At 45.4% G+C, this 17,216-nt stretch overlaps 1 protein-coding gene across 3 annotated transcripts in view; it reads right to left on the bottom strand.

Moving 5' to 3' along the window:
• LOC120916429 (phospholipase A2 inhibitor and Ly6/PLAUR domain-containing protein-like) overlaps positions 1–16,033 on the bottom strand; it is a 47,067-nt gene extending 31,034 nt beyond the window's left edge. Inside the window, exons 1-4 of one of the 3 annotated variants that reach the window (XM_040327393.1) lie at positions 15,925–16,033; positions 12,530–12,664; positions 10,664–10,810; positions 5,748–5,897 (exon numbers count right to left, since the gene is read on the bottom strand). In XM_040327393.1, coding sequence (XP_040183327.1) covers positions 5,748–5,897; positions 10,664–10,810; positions 12,530–12,664; positions 15,925–15,976 — 484 coding nt within the window. In that variant the 5' untranslated portion in view covers positions 15,977–16,033. The remainder of the gene's footprint in view (positions 1–5,747; positions 5,898–10,663; positions 10,811–12,529; positions 12,665–15,924) is intronic. The other 2 variants (XM_040327395.1, XM_040327394.1) reach the window with 2 other exon arrangements.
• Between the last annotated feature and the right edge of the window lie 1,183 nt (positions 16,034–17,216).

The following is a 17,216-nucleotide window of genomic DNA, read 5'->3' as shown; positions in this document are numbered from 1 at the left end:
CAGTGGATGGTGTCGGTTGAGCAGAGGATGGTGTCAGTAGAGCAGAGGACGTGTCAGTAGAGCAGTAGATGATGTCAGTAGAGAAGAGGACGGTGTCATTAGAGCAGTGGATGGTGTCAGTAGAGCAGAGGACGATGTCAGTAGAGCAGTGGATTGTGTCAGTAGAGCAGAGTACGGTGTCAGTAAAGCAGAGTACGGTGTCAGTAAAGCAGTGGATGGTGTCAGTAGAGCAGAGTACAGTGTCATTAGAGCAGAGGACGGTGTCAGTAGAGTAGAGAATGGTGTCAGTAGAGCAGAGTACAGTGTCATTAGAGCAGAGGACGGTGTCAGTAGAGTAGAGAATGGTGTCAGTAGAGCAGTGGACGGTGTCAATAGAGCAGAGGATGGTGTCAGTAGAGCAGAGTACAGTGTCTGTAGAGCAGAGTATGTTGTCAGTAGAGCAGTGGATGGTGTCAGTAGAGCAGTGGATGGTGTCAGTAGAGCAGAGGACGGTGTCAGTAGAGGGTTTCAGTAGAGCAGAGGACGGTGTCAGTAGAGCAGAGGACAGTGTCAGTAGAGCAGAGGACGGTGTCAGTAGAGGGTTTCAGTAGCGCAGAGGATGGTGTCAGTAGAGCAGAGGACGGTGTCAGTAGATCTGAGTACGGTGTCAGTAGAGCAGAGGACGATGTCAGTAAAGCAGAGGACGTCTCAGTAGAGCAGTGGACGGTGTCAGTAGAGCAGTGGATGGTATCAGTAGAGCAGTGGATAGTGTCAGTAGAGCAGAGTACGGTGTCAGTAGAGCAGTGGATGGTGTCAGTAGAGCAGTGGATGGTGTCAGTACAGTAGAGGACTGTGACAGTAGAGTAGAGGATGGTGTCAGTAGAGCAGTGGATGGTGTCAGTAGAGCAGAGGACGGTGTCAGTAGAGCAGAGGACGGTGTCAGTAGAGTAGAGGATGGTGTCAGTAGAGCAGAGGCTGGTGTCAGTAGAGTAGAGGATGGTGTCAGTAGAGAAGAGGATGGTGTCAGTAGAGCAGAGTACGGTGTCAGTAGAGCAGTGGATGGTGTCAGTAGAGCAGTGGATGGTGTCAGTAGAGCAGTGGACGGTGTCAGTAGAGCAGAGGATGGTGTCAGTAAAGCAGAGGATGGTGTCAGTAGAGCAGAGGACGCTGTCAGTAGAGCAGAGGATGATGTCAGTAGAGCAGAGGATGATGTCAGTAGAACAGTGGATGGTGTCAATAGAACAGTGGATGGTGTCAGTAGAACAGTGGATGGTGTCGGTTGAGCAGAGGATGGTGTCAGTAGAGCAGAGGACGGTGTCAGTAGAGCAGAGGACGTGTCAGTAGAGCAGTAGATGATGTCAGTAGAGAAGAGGACGGTGTCATTAGAGCAGTGGATGGTGTCAGTAGAGCAGAGGACGATGTCAGTAGAGCAGTGGATGGTGTCAGTAGAGCAGAGTACGGTGTCAGTAAAGCAGAGTACGGTGTCAGTAAAGCAGTGGATGGTGTCAGTAGAGCAGAGTACAGTGTCATTAGAGCAGAGGATGGTGTCAGTAGAGCAGTGGACGGTGTCAATAGAGCAGAGGATGGTGTCAGTAGAGCAGAGTACAGTGTCTGTAGAGCAGAGTATGTTGTCAGTAGAGCAGTGGATGGTGTCAGTAGAGCAGTGGATGGTGTCAGTAGAGCAGAGGACGGTGTCAGTAGAGGGTTTCAGTAGAGCAGAGGACGGTGTCAGTAGAGCAGAGGACAGTGTCAGTAGAGCAGAGGACGGTGTCAGTAGAGGGTTTCAGTAGCGCAGAGGATGGTGTCAGTAGAGCAGAGGACGGTGTCAGTAGATCTGAGTACGGTGTCAGTAGAGCAGAGGACGATGTCAGTAAAGCAGAGGACGTCTCAGTAGAGCAGTGGACGGTGTCAGTAGAGCAGTGGATGGTATCAGTAGAGCAGTGGATAGTGTCAGTAGAGCAGAGTACGGTGTCAGTAGAGCAGTGGATGGTGTCAGTAGAGCAGTGGATGGTGTCAGTACAGTAGAGGACTGTGACAGTAGAGTAGAGGATGGTGTCAGTAGAGCAGTGGATGGTGTCAGTACAGTAGAGGACTGTGACAGTAGAGTAGAGGATGGTGTCAGTAGAGCAGTGGATGGTGTCAGTAGAGCAGAGGCTGGTGTCAGTAGAGTAGAGGATGGTGTCAGTAGAGAAGAGGATGGTGTCAGTAGAGCAGAGTACGGTGTCAGTAGAGCAGTGGATGGTGTCAGTAGAGCAGTGGATGGTGTCAGTAGAGCAGTGGATGGTGTCAGTAGAGCAGAGGATGGTGTCAGTAAAGCAGAGGATGGTGTCAGTAGAGCAGAGGACGCTGTCAGTAGAGCAGAGGATGATGTCAGTAGAGCAGAGGATGATGTCAGTAGAACAGTGGATGGTGTCAATAGAACAGTGGATGGTGTCAGTAGAACAGTGGATGGTGTCGGTTGAGCAGAGGATGGTGTCAGTAGAGCAGAGGACGGTGTCAGTAGAGCAGAGGACGTGTCAGTAGAGCAGTAGATGATGTCAGTAGAGAAGAGGACGGTGTCATTAGAGCAGTGGATGGTGTCAGTAGAGCAGTGGACGGTGTCAATAGAGCAGAGGATGGTGTCAGTAGAGCAGAGTACAGTGTCTGTAGAGCAGAGTATGTTGTCAGTAGAGCAGTGGATGGTGTCAGTAGAGCAGTGGATGGTGTCAGTAGAGCAGAGGACGGTGTCAGTAGAGGGTTTCAGTAGAGCAGAGGACCGTGTCAGTAGAGCAGAGGACAGTGTCAGTAGAGCAGAGGACGGTGTCAGTAGAGGGTTTCAGTAGCGCAGAGGATGGTGTCAGTAGAGCAGAGGATGGTGTCAGTAGAGCAGAGGATGGTGTCAGTAGAGCAGAGGACGATGTCAGTAAAGCAGAGGACGTCTCAGTAGAGCAGTGGACGGTGTCAGTAGAGCAGAGTACGGTGTCAGTAGAGCAGTGGATGGTATCAGTAGAGCAGTGGATAGTGTCAGTAGAGCAGAGTACGGTGTCAGTAGAGCAGTGGATGGTGTCAGTAGAGCAGTGGATGGTGTCAGTAGAGCAGAGGATGGTGTCAGTAGAGCAGAGGATGGTGTCAGTAGAGCAGTGGATGGTGTCAGTAGAGCAGTGGATGGTGTCAGTAGAGCAGTGGATGGTGTCAGTAGAGCAGAGGATGGTGTCACTAGAGCAGAGGACGGTGTCAGTAGAGTAGAGGATGGTGTCAGTAGAGAAAAGGATGGTGTCAGTAGAGCAGTGAATGGTGTTAGTAGAGTAGAGAATGGTGTCAATAGAGCAATAAACATTGTATTGTTATTAATTTTTACAATTATATATTTATTTATTTTTTAATTTACAATATTATTTATTTATTTAAATTAAATTAATGTGCGGCGCTATCTCAGCCAAAATCTTCCGAAATGAAAATGAATGAAATATGATTTATCTGTAAATTATACTGTGATATATGTCACACACTGCTGTAAATATACAGAGGAACCTCGGATTACGAGGATAATCCGTTCCAGGAGAATGCTCGTAATCCAAAGTACTCGCATATCAAAGCGAGTTTCCCCATTGAAGTCAATGAAAAAGAAAATAATTTGTTCCGCATTGACTTTATTTGCATGCAATTCCGGGAACGGAGTATTTCCGTGTCTTTCCAGGGATTTCCAAACATCGCCGATCGGCTGTGGACATCCTTCCCAGAAGAGTTGAAGGTGTTATAGCTGCAAAGGGTGGACCAACTCGACTTTGAACCCTACGGACTAAGACTGAGATGTAATTTAAGTTCATGTGCGTGTAAAGGGGGGGGGGGGTGTCCCAATACTTTTGACAATTTAGTGTATTTCTACATTTCATTTTAAGCTTACAAGTTATAAGATTTTCTAATTTGGCATCTCAAGCAGCCATTTGGAGCTGAGATGGAAAATAGACTGACAAGAGTCAAAACAAAATAAATAAATATATAGGCCCAGATTCACATACCTGGGCGCATAGTTATGCCGGCGTAGTGTAGAGCGGCGAGCACAGTATTCTCGAAATACTTGCTCCCAACGTTGCGCAGGGTAACTTAAATCCGTCGGCGTAAGCCCGCCGAATTCAAAGTAGGTGGACGGTGGGCGTGATTCATTTAAATGAACCGTGACCCCATGCAAATGATGGTCCGAACGAACGGCGCATGTGCGCGCATGCTCAGAATCACGTCGAAGATACTCCCTAAGATACGACGGCTCAATGCCTACGACGTTATCGTAACCTACGCCCAGCCCCATTCACGTACTACTACGTAACCGACGTAAAATACGACGGCTGTTCCGTCGTCCATACCTTTGCAGGGGATGCGCCTCCTATAGGTGGAATAGCTTTACGCCGGACGTACGCCTTACGTAAACGGCGTATACTACTGCGACGGACGCAAGTACGTTCGTGAATCGGCGTATCTCGGTCATTTGCATATTCGACGCGTAAATCAATGGAAGCGCCCCTTGCGGCCAGCGTAAATATGCGCCCAGGCTCCGACGGCGTAGGAAACTTACGTCGGTCGGATGAAGCCACATTTCAGGCGTATCTAGCATTAAGAATCATTCGCATAGATACGACGGCGCATCTGTGCGCTTACGCGGCGTATATAAAGATACGTCTGCGTAAGTGCTTTGAGAATCCGGGCCATAGGGCCAGATTCACAAAAGAGACACGACGGCGTATCTCCTGATACGCCGTCGTATCTCTGAGATACGATTGTCGTAACTATGCGCCTGATTCATAGAATCAGGTTCCGCATAGATAGCCATAAGATCCGACAGGTGTGTGTGTCTGTGTCTGTGTTACATCGTCGGATCTTAGGCTGCAATTCTAGGCCGGCCGCTAGGTGGCGATTCCATTGCAGTCGGCGTAGAATATGCAAATTACTAGTTACGCCGATTCACGAACGTCTGCTTTGCCCGTCGATCTAAATTTATGTAGTTTCCGTAGGGATGCGTCGCGTAAAACTAAGCATGCCCTCTAGGTGGTCTAACCAATGTTAAGTATGGCCGTCGTTCCCGCGTCAAATTTTTAAATTTCATGTCGTTTGCGTAAGTCATCCGTGAATGGCGCTGGACGCCATTTACGTTAACGCCGAAAACCAATGATGTCCTTGCGACGTCATTTAGCGCAATGCAGGTCGGGTAATTTTAGGGACGGAGCATGCACAGTACGTTCGGCGCGGGAACGCGCCTAATTTAAATGGTCCCCGCCCCATTTGAATTAGGCGGGCTTGCGCCGGGCAGATTTACGTTACGCCGCCGCAAGTTTACAGGTAAGTGCTTTGTGAATCAAGCACTTACGCTGTAAACTTGCGGCGGTGTAACGTAAATGGGATACGTTACGCCGCTGCAGCGTAACGCATTTCTATGTGAATCTGGCCCATAGTGTTTATAGATTATTTTTTTTTATATATATATATATATATATATATATATATATATATATATATATATATATATATTTTTTTTTTTATATACATATATATTTTTTATATAAAAAATGTAATTAAATTATTTAAAGGGATTTATTAAATTTTCCAAAATTAGTAGCAGTTAGGAATCTCCCACCAACTAGTCAGAATTGGGAGTAAAATTTCTCTCACTGCTTTATTTCCAGACCAATATTATTTTTATCCGTTTATAACTGTTTATGGGTCATGAGTTTGTGTTAAATGTCAACCAAACATACACAAATAATAGTCTTAAGTTAGGTTTTTAGAAAAAAAATTACCTGCTGTTTTGATCCTCGCACGTATTGTGGCGCATTGATCGGTTTCGCCTCTGCAGATTGTGACTGAGGTCGGAGTGCACATTTTTGAAGTATCAGTTGAATAGCAAGCTGGACATTTGGGCCCTAGTTTTTCAGCGGTTTTATTCATTTCTGTGTCGTCATTTTGTAAAACAAAAAATAAATTAATTACAACACATAAGAAAAATTGAACAGTGCATAATGGAATAGATAAAATAATAATAATAAATAATAATAATAATAATAATAATAAAAAAAAAAAAAGATAATGTAACATAAAGAACAATTGTCCACAGAAATGGAAAGTACTAACAACAAGTTAATGTCATCTAAAAAAAAACCAAAAAAAAACGGAATTTTTTTAAATTCAAAGACTATTCGAATTTGAAAACGATTCAAAATTGACTTGAAAAATTTGAGTTGATTTGAAAACGAATAAACAAAACGAATTCTGAAATGGAATAAACAAATGAAACAAATTTAACTAAACAAAGTTATGTAAATAATGGGCCAGATTCTTGTAGAATAACCGATGGGGCCCACACACGATCAGTTTGGTCTGATGAAAACGGTCAGACCGTTTTCATCAGACTAACCTATCGTGTGTACGCAGCATAATACTAAGGCCTCATACACACGATAGGTTAAAGCGGGAGTTCACCCATAAAACAATTTTTACCCTTAGATGGATGCTCGTTTTGTCTAGGGGAATCGGCTAGTTGTTTTAAAATATGAGCTGTACTTACCGTTTTCGAGATGCATCTTCTCCGTCACTTCCGGGTATGGGTCTTCGGGAGCGGGCGTTCCTTCTTGATTGACAGTCTTCCGAGAGGCTTCCGACGGTCGCATCCATCGCGTCACTCGTAGCCGAAAGAAGCCGAACGTCGGTGCGGCTCTATACTGCGCCTGCGCACCGACGTTCGGCTTCTTTCGGAAAATCGTGACGCGATGGATGCGACCGTCGGAAGCCTCTCGGAAGACTGTCAATCAAAATAGGAACGCCCAGTCCCGCAGCCCATACCCGGAAGCGGCGGAGAAGATGCATCTCGTAAACGGTAAGTACGGATCATATTTTAAAACAACTAGCCGATTCCCCTAGACAAAACGAGCAGGAAGCTAAGGGGAAAAAGTCATATATACGGGTGAACCACCGCTTTAAACAGAGGACAACGGTCTGATGGACCGTTTTCATCGGTCAAAACCGATTGTGTGTGGGCCCCATAGGTTATTTAACCATCGGTTAAAAAAAAAGCCAACTAAAGGGAGCTGCGGTGGCTCAATGCGATTGGCACTGCGCTGACAAGCCATTCACCTCTGCAGCTAGGGGTTCGGATCCCGGTCTCGGCTACATGTGAATTGAGTTTGGTGGTCTCAGCCCGGCTCCCGGTGGGTGTGCTATGCGAGGTAAGCTTGCGCTTAGTACGCCCACCCCCCTCCCGCAAAAACCACCACACTTACACGCACTCAAAATTGGGTTAACATGCACGCACTTTGACCACGCGGTCTCTAAAATAAGAGAGGCAAAGGACTAACAGGGCAGGTTGAGCGGGCAAATCCTCTCACTCCCTTATAGGGAGTCCCTCTGCCCCGTTGGGCTTCAAAGTGGAGCAGGTAGGGCGGGCTGTGTGGGAGGACCCCCTCACACACCCGCCATTGCCACCAGGGGCATGGAGAAAGGTGGCAGATTGCCAACTCCTGCAGTCCGGCTCCTCTTTCGAGTACATGCACAAAATACACATTAAAAAAGAAAAAAAAAGGGGTATACTACATTAAAAAAAAGCCAACTAGATTTAAATTTAACGGATGGATTCCTAACCGATAGGTCAAAACCGATCGTTAGTAGGCACAACCATCGGTTAAAAATCCACGCATGCTCAGAAATCAAGTCGACGCATGCTTGGAAGCATTGAACTTCGTTTTTTTCAGTTGTGTTTTACACAATCGGTTTTTTAACTGATGGTGTGTAGGCGCGACAGACCATCAGTCAGCTTCATCGGTTAACCGATGACAACGGTCCATCAGACCATTCTCATCGGATGGACTGATCGTGTGTACGCGGCTTAACAATATCAATAATAACAATAATAATAATAATAATAATAATAAATATTATTAGTTAAAGTGGATGTAAACCCCAATTCTTTTTTTTTTTTTATGTCACAATGTAGAGTAAAAGATTTTCTATCATCTGTGCCCAGTCTTGCCACACAGAGTTAATCCAGCTCTGAGCAATCCTCTTTTAATGTTCAGAGAAATAAAACGAACTTACAGAGAAAAACCTTGGTCTGTTCCACCCCCTTGCTGTGAGTGACATGTTATTTACATATCGCATGCACTAGCATGGAGACAGGCATTATTTTTTAATTCCAACCCCCACTCCTTTTCTGAAGTCATGTGGTTATGTTTTTGGATTTTGACTGGATGTTAGTGATCATAGCAGAGTAGCAGTGTAAAAAATACATAGGAAAAAATGCATGTTGACAAGGGGAGTGTAGAGGAGGGGGGGGAGTCTACTGACATCACAACTCCACCCACAGAGCTCCAGACAACAGACCCACCCACAGAATCTGCAGTTTTTCAGTTCTTTTTTTTTTTTTTTTTTTCTTTTTTTTTTTTTTTTAAAGTGTATTTTGTGCGTGAACTCGAGAGAGGAGCCGGACTGCAGGAGTTGGGAGTAGGCAGGCCTCCCCCAGAGGCAATCTGCCATCTTTCTCCATGCCCCGGGTGGCAATGGCGGGTGTGTGAGGGGGTCCTCCCACACAGCCCGCCCTACCTGCTCCGCTTTGAAGCCCAACGGGGCAGAGGGACTCCCTATAAGGGAGTGAGAGGATTAGCCCGCTCAACCAGCCCCATTAGTCCTTCGCCTCTCTTTTAGAGACCGCGTGGTCAAAGTGCGTGTGTTAACCCAATTTAGAGTGCGTGTGTAGGTGTGGTGGTTTTTGTGGGAGGGGGGTGGGCGTACTAAGCACAGGCTTACCTTGCATAGCACACCCACCGGGAGCCGGGCTGAGACCACCAAACTCAATTCACATGAAGCCGAGACCGGGATCCGAACCTCTAGCTGCAGAGGTGAATGGCTTGTCAGCACAGTGCCAATCGCGTTGAGCCACCGCAGCTCCCAGTTTTTCAGTTCTTATGACAGACAGAGGGGAGACATTTGACAGGTAAGGATACATGCAGGATACATGCAGGAGACATCTATATCCTTATAGATCAGCACAATGGAAGTACTTTAGAAAGGTTGAGAGCGGCTTTACATCTACTTTAAGCCTTCATGTCACATTTTATCCTTGATGAAAAGGACAGTTTTTGGCCCCCAAAACGTGGTAGATATTATATACCGTATTTATTGGCGTTTACCGCGCACTTTTTTGCCCAGGGCAAAATCGTGGGTGCGCGGTATACGCCGATACCCGCTTTCCCGCGCCGAGTTTGAATACTGTGCCGGCATATACCGAGCGCAGTACACTCGTGTATAGTCGCGCAGTATCGGCTCCTCTCGCGCTCACGTCCTGGACGTACAGGACGTGAGCGCGAGAGAAGCCGAACCTGCCTGACTATACACAAGTGTACTGTGCCGGCATATACCGAGCGCAGTACATTCGTGTATAGTCGGGCAGGCTCGGCTCCTCTCGCGCTCACATCCTGGACGTACAGGACGTGAGCGCGAGAGTAGCCGAGCCTGCCCGACTATACACGAGTATACTGCGCTCGGTATATGCCGGCGCAGTATTCAAACTCGGCGCGGGACAGCGGGAATCGAGCGGGGAGGATGCCGCAGAAGGACGCCGGACCCGACGAAGAGGACACCCGAAGCTGCAGACGAACGCCGGACCCGACGAGGCCGCCGATGGACGCCGCGCAAGACACTAAAACTGTAAGTACAAAAACCTTTTTTCCACAGGAATGCGGGTCCACTTTAGGGATGCGCGCTATACGCCGGAGCGCGCAATACCCCGATAAATACGGTACAATTTATATGTGTAATAAACTGAATTGTGGACTCAAACATTATAGTGTAGTGACAGATATCTCCAAATGTAAGGTTGGATCTTCAGAATGAAGACTAAGGGGCAGATCCACATACATTTAGATATGCGCAGCGTATCAGGGATATGCTACGCCGCTGTAACTTACTTTTTTATTCTTTGAATCCACAAAGAATTTGCGCTGTACGTTACGGCGGCGTAGTGTATCTCTCGGCGCGTAATTCAAATCGGCGGGTAGGGGGCGTGATTCATTTAAATGAAGCGCGTCCCCGCGCCGAATGAACTGCGCATGCTCCTTTTCAAAATTTCCCGCCGTGCATTGCGCTAAATGACGTTGCAACAACGTAATTTTTTTAACTTAGACGTGAGTTACGTCCATCCCCATTCACGGACGACTTACGCCAAAAAAAAAAAAATTCAAATTTCGACGTGGGAACGACGGCCATACTTAACATGGCAAGTCTATCTATACGCCGCTAAATAGCAGCTTTAACTATACGCCGGAAAAAGCCGACTAGAGACGACGTAAGAGAATGCGACGGCCGCGCGTATGTTTGTGGATCGTCGGAAATAGCTAATTTGCATACCCGACGCGGAAAACGACGTGAACGCCACCCAGCGGACGCCGAAGTATTGCATCTTAGATCCGAAAGGCGTTCAAGGACGTATACCTGTCGGATCTAACCCAGATGCCGTCGTATCTTGGTTTGAGGATTCAAACCAAAGATACGACGTGGGTAATTTGAAAGTACGCCGGCGTATCAGTAGATACGCCGGCGTACTCTGTCTGTGGATCTGCCCATAAATATTCATTTATTGCATAGGTCCAGTTGTGACTGGTTCTCTTTAGCTTCTATCTTACACTCGTAGATAAACATAGAGAAAACAAAGACACACACACACACTCACCTTGAAAAGTTCCATTGTTGCAAAGATTTCCTTTACAACACTGCGATGATATTTGAAAGAAATAGGTATCATTATAATAGGCATACCAGTTAGCCATGCAAGGCAGGTTATTAGAACATCGTTTCCTAACGGAGCGCATGGGTTTACCTGCAAAAAAATGATAGTAAGGTACTGTCTATATGATGCCATGTTATAAAGCTTTAACTCATATCTTTACAGATTTATTATTATAATTATTTTTACAGTTCTGTCCCCTATGGGACAAAGTAATTGAAGTATTTTGTCCCATGTTGCTAGGTGCTTTCTAGCCTTAGTTATGAGGTCCAACCTGCCACCCTCCCTCATGCAACAACCAATCTGACAACAGCTAAGAAGGGGACGGCTGATTCATAACATTCCACAGACAAGCAGTGGCAAAAGGAATGCAGGGAAGGGGCGTGTCATTCTCTGCATTGCTCTTGCCATTGCTTATCTGTTGAAAGTACTCAGAGACGAGATAAGCTGTAGCTTTGAATCAGCCATCTCCTTTATAGCTGTTGTTTGATCGGCTGTGGCAGGAGGGCAGGGGGGATCTCATTACTAGTTTTAAAAAGTACTCACTGCATGTGCTTTGTGCTATAGGGAGCAGAGAATAGCAATTATATCATGGGAAGAGGGGTGCTCCATCCCTGATGCACTAGACAAAAGATATCTCCCGAGAGACTGTTGTAGCAATAGAAATCACACAATTACAAATTGGTGTATAAAAAGTAAAAAAAAAAACTTTTATTGAACAACAGGTTTAAAATTGGCTGGTCTAGACACTTCACGTCCTGAGCTTGTACCATTCCCACAATATACATATACTGCAGGAATACATGAACTTATTCAAATAAAATGCATATCCACTAAGTTAATCCAATGCGTTTCGACTTATATACAGTCTTCATCAGGTGGTAAGGTAGTGGAAGCAATCAAATATATGAAGGTGACTGGATGTCCAGACCGACAGGTAATGGCTCAGTGGTCTGAGACCAACCCAGACCTCAAGCCCCACAGAAGACCAATGGCTGTCAACCCGAAGGTGGCTTGCTCGCATTTACTAAAGGAAGAGTAAGAGGCCACAAAATATATGTATAGAGCTGAATGGTAGATAACCACAGCAAAAGGAGAGCAATCTAATATAAAGCCATCCAGCATGGGTTGACAGCATGGACTCCACTGGCTTTGTGTTATAGGGGACAGAACTGTGGACAAATTATAATGATAGATCATACAATAGATCATCAATAAACGCTTATTGCATTTTTTTTTTATGTAGAAGAATACATATCGGCCTAAACTGATGGAAAAAAAAATGTATATATATTTTTGGGGGATATTTATTATAGCAAAAAGTAAAAAATATTGCTTTTTTTCAAAAATGTTGCTCTTTTTTTCTTCATAGGGCAAAAAAATTAAAACGGCAGAGGTGATCAAATACCACCGAAAGAAAGCTCTATTTGTGGCAAAAAAAAAAAAAGGACGACAATATTGTTTGGGAGCCACATCGCACAACCGCGCAATTGTCAGTTAAAGCGACGCAGTGCCAAATTGCAAAAAGTGCTCTGGTCTTTGGGCAGCGAAAGGGTCCGAGCTAAAGTGGTTAAAGCAACGCAGTGCCGTATCACAATAAATGGCCTGGTCAGGAAGGGGAGGGGGGGGTGAAACCTTCCGGGGCTGAAGTGGTTAATGAAATAAAGGGGCCAGCCTGAAGTGACCTAGCAGTAAAGTTCCACTTTAACAATACTTTGAGTTATCATATTGTGTATGTTACCCCCCCCTCCCAAAAAAAAGGAAGAAGATTTCCACCAATGGAGAGATCTAAGATTAAAGCATGATACTCACCATTATTAATATCCAGTCCAATACTTTCAGAGATGGTCATACAAAGATTGTCATCTGGACATTTATGTTCTTCACCTTCGCAATAGTCAGCATTGTGGCCATCACATTTCAAACACGTGACATTTTCAGCTAGAACTAAAATAGGTAAAAGGTGATAAATTAGACCATCATCCTTCCTAAAAGACAGAATATCACATTTGCTCCACCAGGCAGATGTTTACCAGACTACAGTGCCTGACCGCGATGTTGTGTTTCCAGCGCGTTGGGATCGCGCTGCAAATCACCGCTGCAAGGTTGTGCTTTTCGCACTCTCCGCCCCCACGAGATGCCGCGCATCCATAGGAATCCTTGGGGGTGACGAGCGGGAGGTAGGGTGACCACAATTCCAAACTGCCATTTTGGGACACCCCGCTTCCTAAAAATCAGCTTGTGCTCTAACAAATCACAGCACAGCCAGGGGGCGGCGGGTGCACGCTTTACACAGAAGCACTGATCAGGCCCCCGACCAAAAAAGGTTGCCGCATCGCCACTTTACTCACTGACAGTACTTGTCCTGGCATGCCGAGGCCCATTTTACCTTGTTCCAGCGCTGGCTCTGGGATTTATGATTTCTCCAATCACAAGCAGGGATTGTGCCTCTTCCCGGCCAGGACAAGTACTGTCAGTGAGTAAAGTGGCAATGTGGTGGCCTTTTTTGGGGCATCAGATCAGCTCTGGGGGGTGGCTATGTCAGTTTTATTCCGGGACACTGTATTGTCCTGGTATGAAGGTGCCCAGGACAGACCTGTAAATTGCGGGACTGTCCCGGCAATCCGGGACACTTGGTCATCCGAGCGGGAGGAGTGACATAGCTTGGCGCTGGCTCCCGCGACGGGGCTCGCAGGTGTCAATTTAGCCGCTAGCAGAGGCGAGATTGACACAATTTCAGCGGCAGGTACTGTAGTCTCGGGCTAGTATCTAAACATTTTCAAATCAAAATGATCCTCTTGCAATGGAGCCGAGCGGGGGCCATCTTTCACTCACTCAGCACTCAGCCTGTGAGGGAAAAGGACCCGACCGCCTCTACCGACGGCTCCGGAAAGCGGCATAGACGACTGGAGCGCTGCGGGAGGGGGGGCCCTCTCCCACCCCGATAAAAGTGATCTTGCAGCAAATCCTCCTGAAGAGGACAAGAAGGCATTGAAAAGTCTATGGATGCTATCCAATGATACCTTATACAGGATACCTTGTCCTTATGACTTTATATACAATATATTAGACTTTTTCTTTCCATATCCTTCCTATTGGGTAATTGTTGACTTTGTCTGTTAGTAAGGGTGTGTTTTGTCTGTCTAGATGTACCGTATATACTCGAGTATAAGTTGACCCGAGTATAAGCCAAAGTACCTAATTTATCCTAAAAATAAATGGGAAAACGTATTAACTCGCGTATAAGCCTAGGGTGAGAATGCAGCAGCTACTGTAAGCGGAAAAGAGGGTCAACAATGCCTATTTGCACACCTCACTGTGCCCATTGCAATCTCACTGTGCCCAACCGCACTGTGCCCATTGCAACCTAACTGTGCCAACCTTACTGTGCAAACCTCACTGTGCCCATTGCAACCTCACTGTGCCCAGTGCAACCTCACTGTGCCCATCCTCACTGTGCACATTGTCAGTGTACCTGGAAATGAGAGGCTGCGGGCCTCCATTCATTGTTTAAAACTCGCGGTCTCCTCCTGGTCCCTTCCGTGATAGGCGTTTATCAGCAGACAAAGTTCAGCCTATCACGGACGTTCTCTCATCCTCAGTTTCCCAGCAGACACTGTGTTCAGTGTTCCACCAATCACGGACGTCCTCTTGTCTGAGGATGAAAAGGCGTCCCTGATTGGCGGAACACTGAACACAGTGGGCTAGATTCAGATAGGTTAGCAGATCTCATTTACGATCCGCCGCCGCAAGTTTTTGAGGCAAGTGCTTTATCCAGAAAGCACTTGCCTGTAAATTTGCGGCGGCGTATCGTAAATCCCCCGGCGGAATTCAAATTCCGCCGGTAGGGGGTGTGTAAAATTTAAATCAGGCGCGTCCCCGTGCCGAACAAACTGCGCATGCGCCGTCCGTGCATTGCTCTAAATGACGTCGCTAAGATGTCATTGGTTTTGACGTGAACGGAAATTACGTCCATCCGTATTCACGAATGACTTACGCAAACGACGTAAAAAATTCAAAATTCGACCCGGGAATGACGGCCATACTTAACATAGGATTCGCATCATATAGCAGGGGTAACTATTCACCGGAAAAAGCCGAACGCAAACGACGTTAAAAAAAAGCGCCTGGCGGTCGTTCGTTTCTTAATCGGCGTAACTCCTCATTTGCATATTCCTCGCGTATACAAACGAAAGCGCCACCTAGCGGCCAGCGTGAGATTGCAGCCTAAGATCCGACGGTGTAAGTCACTTACACCTATCGGATCTTAGGGATATCTATGCGTAACCTGATTCTATGAATCAGGCGCATAGATACAACGGCCGGACTCAGAGATACAACGGCGTATCAGGAGATACGCTGTCGTATCTTCTTTCTGAATCCGGGCCAGTGTCTGCTGGGAAACCCGAGGATGAGAGAACGTTGGTGATAGGCATTTCTCAGCAGACACAGTTCCGCCTATCACGGAAGGGACCAGGAGGAGACCGCAAGTTTTAAACGATGGACGTCCGCAGCCTCCCAATAATTTCAGGTACAATGACTCGAGTATATGCCGAGGGGGGTATTTCCAGCTCTAATAAAAGGGCTGAAAAACTCGGCTTATACTCGAGTATATACGGTCATTTTTATTATATGTATTAAAGATATATTTTTATAATAACCGTCTCATGTTGTGCCTATAAAGATACACACAGTTCCCAGAAGGCAGCGCGCCCCATTCACCAGAAGACACCACGACGGAGGACGAAGAAGAAGAGGACCGCGGTGGAGGAAGAGGCAGAACAGCTACTTCCGCATAGCAACAGCCCTTTCTGGTAAATAATTTTTGTTTTTCCTTTTTTTTTTTTAGATTTTAGGTAAAAAAAAACAAAACAGGTGGAACTCTACTTTAAAAACAATTTGAAAACTTTTCGAATCTATCCGAATTTGGATTTGGAAAATTGGAATCGATTCAAAGCCGAATAAACAAAATGAATTCTGAAAACAAATTAAACAAATTAATTGACTTTAACGAAACTAATTTATGTAAATAACGAATCGAAAAGGAAACATAAAGAAACAATTTTTTTGTTCTGCACCTGTCTACTGTATGCATTTGTGACAAATCAATGGTTGCATTTGTTGTAACTTATTTAAAAACAATAAAAACTCATCTTAAGAAAAAAGAGTAACAAAGGCTTGTGATTTACGATGTATAATTCTCTCACCTGTGGAAAGACCAAGAGAGAGAAGCAACAGGACAACGCCGGCTGTCTTCATCTTTATTGTTTTTTAATGTCTTGGAAGTTGGCGTTTTCTTCTCGAATTTGTAATGTCCTCCTGAAATATTGAAATATATATCTGATTTTAAAAGTCCACGGGGTGGATTTACTATTTGATAAAATCTTTTGATGACGTCTGTTTAAGAAATCATTGTCAAACAGCATTTAATAAATGTAAATATTTAAAAATAATATTTGCATTGATTTTGGACAACCCTTAGCAATGTGGATCCAGCAGTGGTGGAGATCCCAATGAAATACACACCATGTGTTAGCTTAGCCCTCAAGATGAAACTGAATGCGTTGTGTGCATTTCATGTGTGTTATACCGTCATCCATAGGCAATGATTCAAGTCTAATGCCGCGTACACACGACCGTTTTTCGGGTTCTAAAAAAGGGTTTTTAAGGGTCTAGAAAAAACAATGTTTTTTTCAACCCGATCATTAAAACGGCCTTGCCTACACACGATCGTGAAAAAAAAAATGCCCTAGGAAAGCGCGGTGACGTACAACACGTGTGACGGCACTATAAAGAGGAATTTACTTTTGGATGACGCCACCCTTTGGGCTGCTTTAGCTGATTTCGTTTTAGTAAAAGACGATTCGCGCTTTTCTGTCTGTTACAGTGTGATGAATGTGCTTACTCCATTACGAACGGTAGTTTTACCAGAACGAGCGCTCCCATCTCATAACTTGCTTCTGAGCATGTACGGATATTTCACGTCGTTAAAGCCCACACACGACCATTTTTTACAACCCGAAAAACGACAATGTTAAAAACGTTGTGAAAAAATAGAGCATGTTCGAAAAAAAAATTGCCCGTTTTTTAGAACCCGAAAAATGCTCTGAAGCCCACACACAATCGTTTTTTGGGTCTAAAAAATTACGTTTTTAAGGGTCTAGAAAAAAAAATGCTTTAGCAAAGCGCGGTGACGTACAAAACGTACAACGGTACTATAAAGGGGAAGTTCCATGCGGATGATGCCACCCTTTGGGCTGCTTTAGCTGATTTTGTGTTAGTAAAAGAAGATTTGCGCTTTTCTGTCACAGCGTGATAAATGTGCTTACTCCATTACGAACGCTAGTTTTACCAGAACAAACGCTCCCGTCTCATAACTTGCTTCTGAGCATACGCAGATTTTTCATGTCGTTAAAGCCCACACACGACCATTTTTAAAACCTTAAAAACGACAACGTTAAAAAACGTAGTGAAAAAATAGAGCGTGTTCGAAAAAACA

Source organism: Rana temporaria, chromosome 10, assembly GCF_905171775.1.
Source record: "Rana temporaria chromosome 10, aRanTem1.1, whole genome shotgun sequence".
In the NCBI taxonomy this organism is placed as follows: Eukaryota; Metazoa; Chordata; class Amphibia; order Anura; family Ranidae; genus Rana; species Rana temporaria.
This window is presented reverse-complemented; position numbering and strand designations above follow the sequence as displayed.